This window comes from Ahaetulla prasina, chromosome 4, assembly GCF_028640845.1.
Source record: "Ahaetulla prasina isolate Xishuangbanna chromosome 4, ASM2864084v1, whole genome shotgun sequence".
Lineage (NCBI taxonomy): Eukaryota > Metazoa > Chordata > Lepidosauria > Squamata > Colubridae > Ahaetulla > Ahaetulla prasina.
Genome location: NC_080542.1, coordinates 30,140,398 through 30,153,618, shown reverse-complemented (window position 1 = coordinate 30,153,618; position 13,221 = coordinate 30,140,398). Strand labels below are relative to the sequence as shown.

At 37.3% G+C, this 13,221-nt stretch overlaps 1 protein-coding gene across 1 annotated transcript; it reads left to right on the top strand.

The window, feature by feature from the left end:
• Positions 1-455: 455 nt before the first annotated feature.
• LOC131198145 (vomeronasal type-2 receptor 26-like) lies at positions 456-10,108 on the top strand. Its single transcript, XM_058182650.1, has 3 exons — positions 456-644; positions 6,475-6,601; positions 9,210-10,108. The coding sequence occupies exons 1-3, from the start codon at positions 456-458 to the stop codon at positions 10,106-10,108; spliced, it is 1,215 nt and encodes a 404-aa protein (XP_058038633.1).
• Positions 10,109-13,221: the final 3,113 nt, after the last annotated feature.

The following is a 13,221-nucleotide window of genomic DNA, read 5'->3' as shown; positions in this document are numbered from 1 at the left end:
TATTGTTATTGGCCACGCCCAACCGGTCACCTGACCACCAAGCCATGCCCACCAATTAAGCCATGCCCACAGAACTGGTAGGGAAAATTTTTAGATTTCACCCCTGATTTAAATTCTATGCAGCTAAAAACCTGCAGATTTTCTAATTTGTGAGTTAATTGCCATCTTGCTCCTCAAAATTCTTGGAGACAGATATTTGTCATATCACCCATAATAATGTGTATAGATGCCTTGAAGATAGTATCTAGTTTAATGTTTTGAAAAAAAGGGGCTAGCATGCTAATGAGCTGAAAGAGAAAGGTTGTGATGATAAAATATGAAACATATATGATGACAAAAAGGTTGATGTAGTCATTAAGGCGTTGAGCTAGAAATTGGGAGATGTAACTTCTATTCCTTTTTTTTAAAAAAAATAGTTTCATTCTTTCTTGCAAAACATCGTATTCAACAACAGTATGGGAGACACGATAAGATTTGATGAGAACAGAGAACTGATTGCGGGTTTTGATATTACAAACTGGATTACTTTCCCCAATAATTCCTATTCTCGAGTCAAAGTTGGAACATTAGAAACTCAGGCTCCACCAGGCAAAGAATTAGCTCTTAATGATGATCAAATTGAATGGCACAGAAGCTTTAACCAGGTGAGAAGGAGCTGCAGATTATCAGCTAATAACAAAAATAAAGCGCTCTTTGGAGCAATTATCAAATACATGGCAGTAATTGAAGAAAATGACATTTCAGTCTTTCAAGATGATGAGGTATAATATTTTCCATATATGCTATGGCAAATGTTCCAATTATGCTTGGGACATAAATATTGCCAGTGTAACTACAGATAGCTGTAAGCATACAATTGTTCATTTAACAACCTTTCCAATTTACAAGGTCTGGAAAAAAAAAGCTACTTATGATCCATTCTTGAGGAAGAGACTCCTGCCTTTCTTATTGTTACATGTTCACATTAGTTTTCAGCAAAATAATGCTAATTTTCCTAACAAACATGCAATTGACTTAACAATCATGTGATTCACTTATAACCACATTGTGGTTATAAGTGAGGATGGGCCTGGGGTGCCACATTCTATTTTTAAACATTCTGGCCAAAAACGAACCTGGATTGTATTGACTCATCTTTAGAAAAAGTATCATCTGAAGAATCCATTAGGAGTCATCCGAAAGCTTGTCAGATTCTATTTTTATTTTATTTATTTATTTATTCAATCATATGTAAGATAACAGGTAATATAAGGGGCGTGCATAAGAGCACAGACGTGCCTACCATTCCTGTCCTATTGTTTTCTTTCATTATATCCAATTAATATAGTTATTACATGCTTTTGCTTATATATATATATATATGCTTATATATTATATAGTTACTTTCATGCTTATGCTTATATATACTGTTATGACAAAATAAATAAATAAAATAAAATAAATAAAATAAAAGTATAAACATAATTTGGATACATGAAAAGAGTAAGTAAAAAGAAATATTAGGACAGGGACGGTAGGCACGCAGGTGCATTTATGCAGGCTCTTTCAAGATCTCTTAGAAATGGGGTGACGTCAACAGTAGACAGTTTAAGCTTAAAGTTTTGGCAGTTTGGGGAAGAAACTGCAGAGTCAGGTAATGCATTCCAGGCATTGACCACTCTGTTACTTATGTCATATTATCTGCAATCGAGTTTGGAGCGGTTTATCTTGAGTTTTTATCTATTATTTCCACGTGTATTGTTGTGGTTGAAGCTGAAGTAGTCATTGACAAGTAGGACATTGTGGTATATAATTTTATGTGCTATAGTTAGGTCAGACTGAAGTCGGCATAGTTCTATTTTGTCTAAGCCCCAAAAAAAGTCTTGTGGCATAAGGTATTATATTGCGAGCAGAGAAATGTAGGACTCTTCTTGTGAAATATTTAGGGACTCTGTCGATTGTATTTATGTCCAGTATGCAGTGTGGGTTCCAAACAGATGAGCTGTATTCAAGAATTTATCTAGCAAATGTTTTGTATACTCTAGTTTGTAGTACATTATTACCAGAGAGGAAACTACGCAACATTCGGTTAACAACTCTTAGTGCCTTTTTGGCAATATTGTTACAGTGGGCTCTGGCACTTAGATCTTTAGAAATGAATACTCTAAGATCCTTGACAGAGTGAGGGTCATCTATAAGGTCATGTCCATCTAATTTGTATTTTATGTTTGATTTTTTTTGCCAATGTCAAGGGCATTGACAGAGCATTTATTGATTGAGATTTGAAGTTGCCACTTGTCAAGGACTTTTTGAAGGGTAGTTGCATTGTCTGTAGTGTTGAATAGTTTCATTGTCAGCGAAGAGAACAGAGTTGCTTTTAATATGATTGCAAAGGTCATTTATGTAAAATATGAAGAGTGTTGAACCTAAAACACTGCCTTGGGGAACACCAGGGGTGAAATCCAAAATTTTTCCCTACCAGTTCTGTGGGAGTGGTTTGGTGGGCATGGCAGAGAAAGGATATTGGAAAATCTCCATTCCCATCCTACTCCAGGGGAAGGATACTGCAAAATCTCCATTCCCTCCCCTCCTGGGGGAAGTATATTGCAAAATCTCCATTCCCAACCCACTCTAGGGCCAGTCAGAGGTGATATTTGCCAGGTCTCCAAACTACTCAAAATTTCCGCTACCAGTTCTCCAGAACCGGTTAGAACCTGCTGGATTTCACCCCTGGGGAAAACCAGTATTAACAGGTTCAGGATTTGATAGAGCGCTTCCTATTTTGACCACTTGTTGTTTGTTTGACAGGAAGGCAGCTATCCATTTATGTAGGAATCCAGAAATGCCATAGGATTTTAGTTTTAGAAATAATTTGTCATGTACCACTGAATCAAAAGCTTTAGAATAGAATAGAATTTTATTGGCCAAGTGTGATTGGACACACAAGGAATTTGTCTTGGTGCATATGCTCTCAGTGTACATAAAAGAAAAGATACGTTCATCAAGGTACAACATTTACAACACAATTGATGATCAATATATCAATATAAATCATAAGGATTGCCAGCAACAAGTTATAGTCATACAGTCATAAGTGGAAAGAGATTGGTGATGGGAACTATGAAAAGATTAATAGTAGTGCAGATTCAGTAAATAGTCTGACAGTGTTGAGGGAATTATTTGTTTAGCAGAGTGATGGCCTTCGGGAAAAAACTGTTCTTGTGTCTAGTTGTTCTGGTGTGCAGTGCTCTATAGCGTCGTTTTGAGGGTAGGAGTTGAAACAGTTTATGTCCAGGATGCGAGGGATCTGCAAATATTTTCACGGCCCTCTTCTTGATTCGCAGTATACAGGTCCTCAATGGAAGGCAAGTTGGTAGCAATTATTTTTTCTGCAGTTCTAATTATCCTCTGAAGTCTGTGTTTTTCTTGTTGGGTTGCAGAACCGAACCAGACAGTTATAGAGGTGCAAATGACAGACTCAATAATTCCTCTGTAGAATTGGATCAGCAGCTCCTTGGGCAGTTTGAGCTTACTGAGTTGGCGCAGAAAGAACATTCTTTGTTGTCCTTTTTTAATGATGTTTTTGATGTTAGCTGTCCATTTGAGATCTTGCGATATGATAGAACCCAGAAATTTGAAGGTTTCTACTGTTGATACTGTGTTGTCAAGTATTGTGAGAGGTGGAAGTATGAAAGGGTTTTTCCTAAAGTCTACCACCATTTCTACGGTTTTGAGTGTGTTCAGTTCCAGATTGTTTTGGTTGCACCACAAGGAAGTCTATGTAAACTGCACCTATTGCTTTGCCCTGATCGAGATGTGTAGTCTATGTTTTTGCAATGTAGTAGTTGTAGATTACAGAATAACTTTTTTCTGAAACCAAATTGTTTGATAGAAAGTAGGTTGTTTGTCTCTAGGTGGAAGGTAATAGATTGGTAAAGGGTTGATTGCATGACTTTGCAGGTGATGGAACATAAAGAGATTGGTCTGTAATTTTCAACTAGGGTAGGGTCTCCCTTTCTGAAGATAGGTATGACCTTGGCTTGTGACCATTGGTAGGGCAAAGTGCTGGTACTGAAAGATTTTTCAAAAATTATGTTTAGAGGTTCTGCAAATCCAGTGGAAAACTTTTTAAAGAAGTATGCACATAGTCCATCAGGTCCAATAGCTAGAGATGGTTTTATACTGCGGTAGTGCCTTTTCAAAATTGTCTTCTGTAAAATCAATATGTATAAGATCACCATAATCATTGCAATTGTCTGTAGTATGGCTGGGAAATATTGGGTGTGTGTTGTTATTTATGAAGACTGAACCGAAGAATTAAAAATATTGGCTTTAACAGTTTCATCAATACAGTCTTTGTTGTTTGGTCCTTTTAGGGGTGGAATGGAACTCAAGTCTTTAAGTTTATTGTTTTTAAAATTATAGAAGTCATGGGTGGATTTTGTGCTTAGAATGTTTTCTTCTTGCTTGATGTGATAATTGGTACATTCAGACTTTATTTGTTGGCATAGGTTCTTGTAGCAATTTTTCAATTTAGCTACATAGTTTTGTTTCTTCACCAGATTTTTTTCTGGATTGTAATTTCCTTATTGATATTGGTAGTTCATTTTTTCTGGTTTTGTGGGATAATAGTGGTACATAAAGTTTAATAATTCTTTTGACTTCACGCAAGAAAATGTAGTGGTCGTCAGCAGTATTACAGCCAGAGAATAGAATTTGCCAATCAAAATATGGGAGTTCATTGTCTATGAGATCATAGCTGGCTTTTAAAAAGTTATAACAGAGAATCTCATCATTATGATGATTTTTGAGAGGGCGTAAGTTGAGACAAAAGTAAATCATGCTGTGGTCGCTGTTGGAAAATGGTTCTTTTATTTGTAGTCCATAAATTGAATTTAAAGTGTTGCAGAAGATGAGATCAAGGCAGTTGTTGAGTCTAGTGTTATTAGTTACTAGTTGAACAAGTCCCAGATTAGTCACAGTATTGTACAGGATTGCATGTATACATTCAGTTATACATTCATTTAGGGTCCAATTAATAAGTTGTAAGTTAATGTCACCAAGAAAGATTATTGAGTGCGGGCAGGAGGCTCGCCAGATTAGCAGTGAAGTTAACTTGTTAGCATGTTCGATGTCGTAATCAGGGGTTCTGTAAAAAAATGAGAATTGAAATGTAGTATTTAAGGACAGGTTGCAGACGATGGTCTCAAGAAGAGCGAGTTCGCATGTAACTTGAGTATTTTTTAGACGTAGAGACCTTTTGCAGAAGATAGCAACACCACCTCCTCTACAGATTTCACAATCTGACCGGTAAACATAATAATCTCTTACTGTATTAATGGAGTCAGGGAGGGATGTATTCAGCCAAGTTTCACAGACAAATATAATGTCAAATATAGCCATATTTAGTAAGAGGAGGAATTCAGGTATTTTATTTACAAGGCTTCTTGCATTAAGTAGCTTGCATTTAAGGCCAGTAGTAGTTGATATAGAGGAAGTTAGGGTCGTGCGTGCCTAATTTTGAATGATGGGTGGTTGGATGGAGGAGGATTGGATATTAGGATGTGGGTTGTGGGAGTTTCTTGTGATATAGTTGGCATGGTAGTTGATGTATAAGTCAGTATGTCCTTGGTCTTGATATCTTTTAAGTTCTGATCGGAGTTCACGGAAGTGGATTCTTTGCAATATGGATAAGTCTGGATCTGAGCAAAGTTTGTTATGACTGATGTTGGTTTTGGTGATTGGATTTATCATGTGTATGAATATGCATTTGATGGATTCATTTTTGCAAATAACTCTGCAAAATTGTCAAGTACATAGCAGTAATTGAAGAAAATGACATTTCAGCCTTTTATAACCTTTTAAGATGATAAGGTATAATATTTTCCATATATGTTATGGCAAATGCTTCCAATTGTGCTTGGGACACAAAAAATGCCAGTGTAACTATAAATAGCTGTAGGCATATGACTGTTAATTTAACTACCTTTCCAATTTATAAGGATCTGAAAAAAATGCTATGTATGATCCATCCTTGAGGAAGGGACTCCTGCCTTTCTTGTTGTTACATGTTCATATTAATTTCCAGCAAAATAACAAACATGCAATTGACTTAACAATCATGTGATTCACATGATTGAAATTCTGCACCACATTGGGGTTGTAAGTGAGGAAATGCCTATGGTGCCAGATTCTCTTTTCAAACATTCTGGCCAAAAAAGAACCTGGATTGTATTGACTCATCTTCAGAAAATGCATCAGCTGAAGAATCCATTAGGAGTCATCCGAACACTTGTCAGATTCTATGAATGGACAACTTTCTGCCATTTCAGGTCCACTCTAAAAACAACCAGAGAAGCCAATGCCAAATCCTTCTCATTAACCTAAGTCCTCATTTTCATTGTCTTCTGCTTCTTCAGCCAGGTTATGTGTTCCTTGTTTAAGAAAGATCTTTTAATGCAGGTATTTTATTCTATGATACCAATTACTGTTCAGGTCCATCCTCTTTCTGTGTGCAATGACCACTGCTATCCAGGTTCCAGTAGAAAGAAGAAGGAAGGAGAGAAATTTTGCTGCTATGATTGTGTGCCATGTTCAGAAGGGCAGATCTCTGATGAAATAGGTAAGGCAAAACAATGGGCAGCTTTTGACTAACTGACCAGCAAAAATCCAGTCCAGTGCTCCTTTTTGTTTGTTTGTTGGTTTATTTATTTAGAAGAAACAAGACAAAGATCTTCCCCCAATAATATTATTTCTTCTTTCATTCTGTCTTCTTTTATTTTGCTCTCTCATTTATGTCCTTCTCATGCATGAATATGTCATTAAAATTTTAAGCAAAATCTTTTTAGGAAGATATATTGTAGTGTAATCAGCAGTGCATAAACTAATTTTAAAGGAATTCATTTATAGTCCAAGGCAACATCAGTTTTTAAATAAATGAGTAACCTGGGCCATTTATTTATCCTTCCCCTGCTAAAGGACTTATATGCAAGCAAAAAGAAAAACATGAAAAAATAATTTCTGTTGTTCAGCTATCATTTCCCATTTATTGGAGATCTCTTCAAGAAAATTGGAGATATGAAGGGAATGTTTCATTAAAAGATGGGCATGATAAAGGACCAAAATGGCAGAGACCTAACAGAGGCAGAAGAGATTAAGAAGAGGTGGCAAAATTACACAGAAGAACTATACAAGAATGAACTTAACATCCCTGATAACCACGATGGGGTGGTCACTGACCTTGAACCAGACATCCTAGAATTGAAGTCAAATGGGCCTAACGAAATCTGAGCAACAGCAAAGCTAGTGGAGGTGACAGTGTTCCAGCTGAGCTATTCAAAATCTTAAAAGACGATGCAGTAAAAATTGAGTGCAGCTACACTCAATTTGCCAGAAAATTTGGAAAATTTTCAGTGGCCACAAGATTGGTAAAGGTCAGTTTACATTCCAATTCCAAAGAAAGATAATGCCAAAGAATGTTCCAACTATCACACAATTGCACTCATTTCACATGCTAGTAAGGTTATGCTTAAAATCCTACAAGCTAGGCTCCAGTAGTATGTGGATCGAGAACTACCAGAAGTACAGGCAGGATTGAGAAGAGCCAGAGGAACTAGAGATCAGATTGCCAACATACACTGGATCATGGAGAAAGCTAGGGAGTTCCAGAAAAACATCTACTTCATTAACTATGCTCAAGCCTTTGATTGTGTGGATCACAACAGATTGTGGCAAGTTCTTAAAGAGATGGGCGTACCATACTATCTTATTTGTCTCTTGAGAAACCTGTATGTGGATCAAGAACAACAGTGAGAACTGGACACGGAACCACTGATTGGTTCAAAACTATCACCCTGCCTATTTAACTTATATGCAGAGCACATCATGAGAAAGGCAGGGGCTGGATGAATCAAAAGTTGGAATTAAGATTGTCAGGAGAAATATCAACAACCTCAGATATGCAGATTATATCACTCTAATGGCAGAAAATGAAGAGGAATTAAAGAGCCTCTTGATGCAGTTGAAGGAGGAGAGTGCAAAAGTTGGCTTGAAACTCAACATTAAGAAAACTAAGATCATGGCATCCAGCCCTCTCAATTCCTGGCAAAATAGATAGAGGTAGTGACAGATTTTATTTTCCTGGGCTCCAAGATTACCGCAGATGGGGACTGCAGCCAAGAAATTAAAAGACGCTTGCTCCTGGGGAAGAAAGCTATGGCAAATCTAGACAGCATACTAAAAAGCAGAGACATCACCCTGCCAACAAAAGTGTGTATAGTCAAGGCTCTGGTTTTCCCAGTTGCAATGTATGGCTGTGAAAGTTGGACCATAAGAAGAGCTGAGTGCCAAAGAATTGAGGCCTTTGAACTTGGTGCTGGAGAAGACTCCTGCGAATCCCTTGGACTGCAAGGCGAACAAACAAATCAGTCCTTGAGGAGATCAACCCTGACTGCTCTTTAGAAGGCCAGATCCTGAAGATGAAACTGAAATACTTTGGCCACCTACTGTAATGAGAAGGAAGGACTCCCTGGAGAACAGCCTAATGCTGGGAAAGATTGAGGGAAAAAGTAGAACAGGATGACAGAGAACGAGGTGGCTGTATGGAGTCACTGAAGCAGTAGGCATGAGCTTAAATGGACTCCAAAGGATCGTAGGGGACAGGAAAATCTGGAGGAACATTGTCCATGGGGTTGCAATGGGTCGGACACAACTTCGCAACTAACAACAAAATCTAATAAAAAAGTTTATGATCCATAAAATTGTTTCATTTGGTTGTTTCAACTAATTTCCACACTTCAGACAAAATAGGGCTCTCCAATTTCTTATTCATCCATTCCTTAAAATACCATGTCAAATTGATCTATTAATATCAAGTATTTATAATATTTATTTTTACAAACTTGTCTCTGAAGCTGCAAATATTGTGAGTCCGAACTGGAATGGCAGTTAAGAGTCTATTAGTAATCACCTCAATTTACAAATGAAGAGATGGAACAGAAAACACATTGCTTTGCTTCTGATTTTCAAATAGCATCCTCTATGCACAAGGAAGGTGCTCAGGCTTAAATTCATGTTATGAGACTGATGTAAGATTTTTGCATTAAAAAAGAGAAAATTGCTATCTCTTGTTACAAAACATGTAACAGGTATCAATATTATTGGTATTACATTTATTCTATAATGATAGAAAGTTTGTTATGTTGGAAAAATATATCTTTTTCTTTTTCTAGATATGGATGTCTGCAAGAAATGTCCAGAAAATCAGTATCCCAACAATATCAAAAATCAATGTATTCCCAAAGTGTTTAGCTATCTCTCTTATAATGAAACTTTGGGAATCCTCTTCATTACTTTGGCTATTGTTTTTTCTTTGTTTACAGTCCTTGTGCTTGGAATCTTTTGGGTGCATCGAGAGTCTCCAATTGTCAAAGCCAACAACTGGAGCCTCACTTGTATCCTCCTCCTTTCCCTTCTACTCTGCTTCCTCTGCTCCTTCCTCTTCATGGGAAGGCCTGAAAAGATGACCTGCCTTTTCCGACAAACAACTTTTGGCATTATCTTCTCAGTAGCTCTTTCATCTGTACTGGCAAAAACCATGACTGTGATTCTGGCATTTATGGCAACAAAACCAGGCTCTGGACTGAGGAAATGGGTAGGGAAAGGACTGGCCAATTCCATTGTCCTCTCAGGTTCCTTCATCCAGGTGGGAATTTGCACTGTTTGGCTGAGTACCTCTCCTCCTTTCCCAGATACAGACCTGCATTCCCTGAAGGGAGAAATCATAATGGAATGCAATGAAGGCTCAGTGATCATGTTTTATTGTGTCCTGGGATACATGGGCTTCCTGGCTATTGTCAGCTTTAACATTGCTTTCCAAGCCAGGAAGCTTCCCAGCAGTTTCAATGAGGCCAAGTTCATCACATTCAGCATGTTGGTCTTTTGCAGTGTTTGGCTGACGTTTGTTCCAACCTACCTGAGCACCAAAGGGAAATACATGGTAGCTGTGGAGATCTTTTCTATCTTAACCTCCAGTGCTGGTTTACTGGGGTGTATATTTTGCCCCAAATGCTACATCATTTTACTGAGACCTGAGATGAACAAGAAGGAAAATTTAGTAAGGAAGGAATAGTAACTGGTTTTTTTTTAATTAAATGAAATCTTTTTAGATCATTTTAATGAGGCCTGAGATGAACAAGAATGGATATTTAATAAGGAAATAAATGTTTCTTAGTTTTCTTTGTACTTAGGTTTAATGAAACATCTTTAGATATTTGTAATAGTTTTTTGTGAATTTTTTATATATATTAATTTACCTTGAAGGAATTTGGACAGATTCTTGACCTTGGTATAACTTCATTCATTCACAAAGTTGATATGGAGGGAAGATATGGATGTGTCCTATCCAGTTTAATGTCGATGATGTAAATTTTGATTAACATAACAGATGTGTCCATATGTTGCCCAAGTCTGAAAGAGTTGCCATATACAAATATGGAGTTTTATTAGGTTGTGTATGGCTCCTTTGGATATTAAAGGAAAAGTTTACTTTGGAGCATGTTCGCGTTTGATATGTTTTTCATTAATGGGATAGTTTATTTGGCCAGATTCCTTCTTTGACTATATTTTAATTGGAATACCATTGCCCTGTTTGCCCTGTAGTGTGCAAATTTTGAAATAAATTCTCAGTCCAAGCACAGATATTAATTTTAAGTAAATCACATACTCCTTCAAAGTAGTCTTGACTACCTCTGCATATGGTAAGTGCTTCTTACCAGTTTTTTGATGGCTACCTGGGAAGTACAAATAATGAAAAGTTGCGGGATTATGCTTTGAGGTTTAAAATAATTATGGTATGAATTTAAAAACCTCCTTAAAATCAAAGTATACTTTGCAGTTCAAAATATTAAATATCTATTTCAAATATATTTCAATTGGAATTAAATGAAATGAAGAAGACAGATATTCATTGCATTCAAAGAGTGCAATATATAATAAAAAAATTCTATGTTAAAAACTCTTTGACCCCCCCCCCCAAAGCTGAAAGGAAAATGTCTGTTTTCAGTTTTATATTTATTTTAAAAATATTCTGAATTAGGATAAATATCTGAACCCAATATTTCTTTGCTTTGTCATAGGCAAACTTTGTAAAATATGTTCTTTACAGTTACTAAATGCAGCATATGTTTGGAAAAACCTTTATAGGAGATTCAAGTTATAATTTAACATAAACTTCAGTCCATAAATTTACAGATTTTCAGTTATTATACTATAATAGGGGTGTCAAACTCAAGATCTGTGGGCTACACCAGGCCTGTGAGTTGGTTAGATCTGGCCTGTAAGTAGCGAAGAACTGTCCTGCTGCACCTCAGTCTAGTTCCGCCCAACTGGGTACCAATCTACAACCTGGTGGCGTCACCTTCCAGGCCAAAACACAGCCAGCCTTAGATTTGTGGGGCTGCCCTGGAATGCATGCCTGACCTGGCATTCCTGGGTACTGTCTTGCCTTGGTGGCTGACTGCATCCTGAGTGCTTCCCTTTCACCCAGGATGCCAATGCTCAAATGCTGTTTGTTTCCCGTGCACCCACCCAGTGGGTGGTGGCAGGGTGGCCCCATGGCCCCATGGCCCCATGGGTCGGATCTAAGGCCAGCACAGGAACCAATGCCGTTCCTGTGGGTTAACTGCCTTATAGTTTGAGAGCAGGAATGAAGCCTTCAAGCAGACATGTCAAACACAACGCCCAGATTTGGCCTGCAGGGCCACCTCAGAGATGGTGAGACATTTAACAAAGTAGATCACGGCTTACTTCTTGGTAAGATAAAACAATGTGGAACAAATCTCAGGAAGTCAATTTATAAATGAGATCACAGCCTAATCTTTTGGGGGTAAGATAGAACAATGTGATGGATGGATTTGCAACTAATTGACCTACCACACTCAGCAGTAATTATAAACGTACATGGAGGGAAGCATTCAGTAGGTTACCTTAAGATTCTGTCTAAGACCCAGTATTCTTCAACATCTTCATAAATGATTTAGATGAGGGGATAGAAGGGGAATTAATCAAATTTGTAGCCATTGGCAAGCTGGGAGGGAATAGCTAATACTTAGCTATTACTTTATTTAGCATATGGCATATCACATATACATGAACTAGCAATATAAATTAACATTTCAACTAGATTACTAAATCAAATAAAATATAAATGTCTGGGCCAGTATATGCTCTCAGCTTACAGTTGGTCGTGATGTGATCTGCAGTTTGACATGTCACCCCACAGTCACACTGAGGAGAGAAGACTATGCCCCACTTATACAGAGACTCCTGGCAGATGATGTGTGAGGTGAAAATCAGGATGTGGAGATGGAAGCCCAACTAAGGAATCAGAATCATTGGATTACCAATATATAAGTTGGCATATCAACAGGCCTAATAGACCGTTAAAACAAAAAGAAAAAATGACAACCATGATCAGGAAAAAGCTTCAATCAAAAAAAAAATCCCTCTGGAAAAGAAACAAAAAAGGCTATGTAGCAAATTTCAAAAACCGCTACAGAAATATATGCAACCAAATAAAAACTGAATGCACAAATTACCACACCAAACAAGAAGAGGACCTTCATGACAAATTCCAATCGTGCCTTTTATAATTTTGTTAACAATAAACTTAAAGACACAAGATCCATCCCACCACTAAAAGATTCTAACAACAAAGAATGCAATGACGAAACAGTTAAAGCCAACCTCTTCAACATATTCTTTGGCTCAGTTTTTGTTAACAGTGATGACACATATCCGACATTCCACAAATGTACCAGCAATGAATATGATGACTTAACTTATATAGATTTCACAGAAGATAATGTTGGAAAAGCTCTTCATAACATGAAACCATCGCTATCTATTGGACCCGATGGACTATGTGCATACTTCTTAAAAAAACTTTCCACTAATATAGCGGAACCACTAAGTATAATCTTTGATAAAGCTTTCACTACCAGTTCCCTTCCCAAACTTTGGTCACTAGTCACAGTCATCCCTATCTTCAGAAAAGGAGACCCCAGCTTAGTCGAAAATTACAGACCAATCTCTCTATGCTGCGTCACCTGCAAAATCATGGAATCAATTATCAACCAATCCATTACCACACATTTAGAAGCAAACAAACTACTCTCCAATAAACAATTTGGTTTCAGGAAAAAATTATCATGCAACTTACAACTTCTCCACTGTAAAAACATA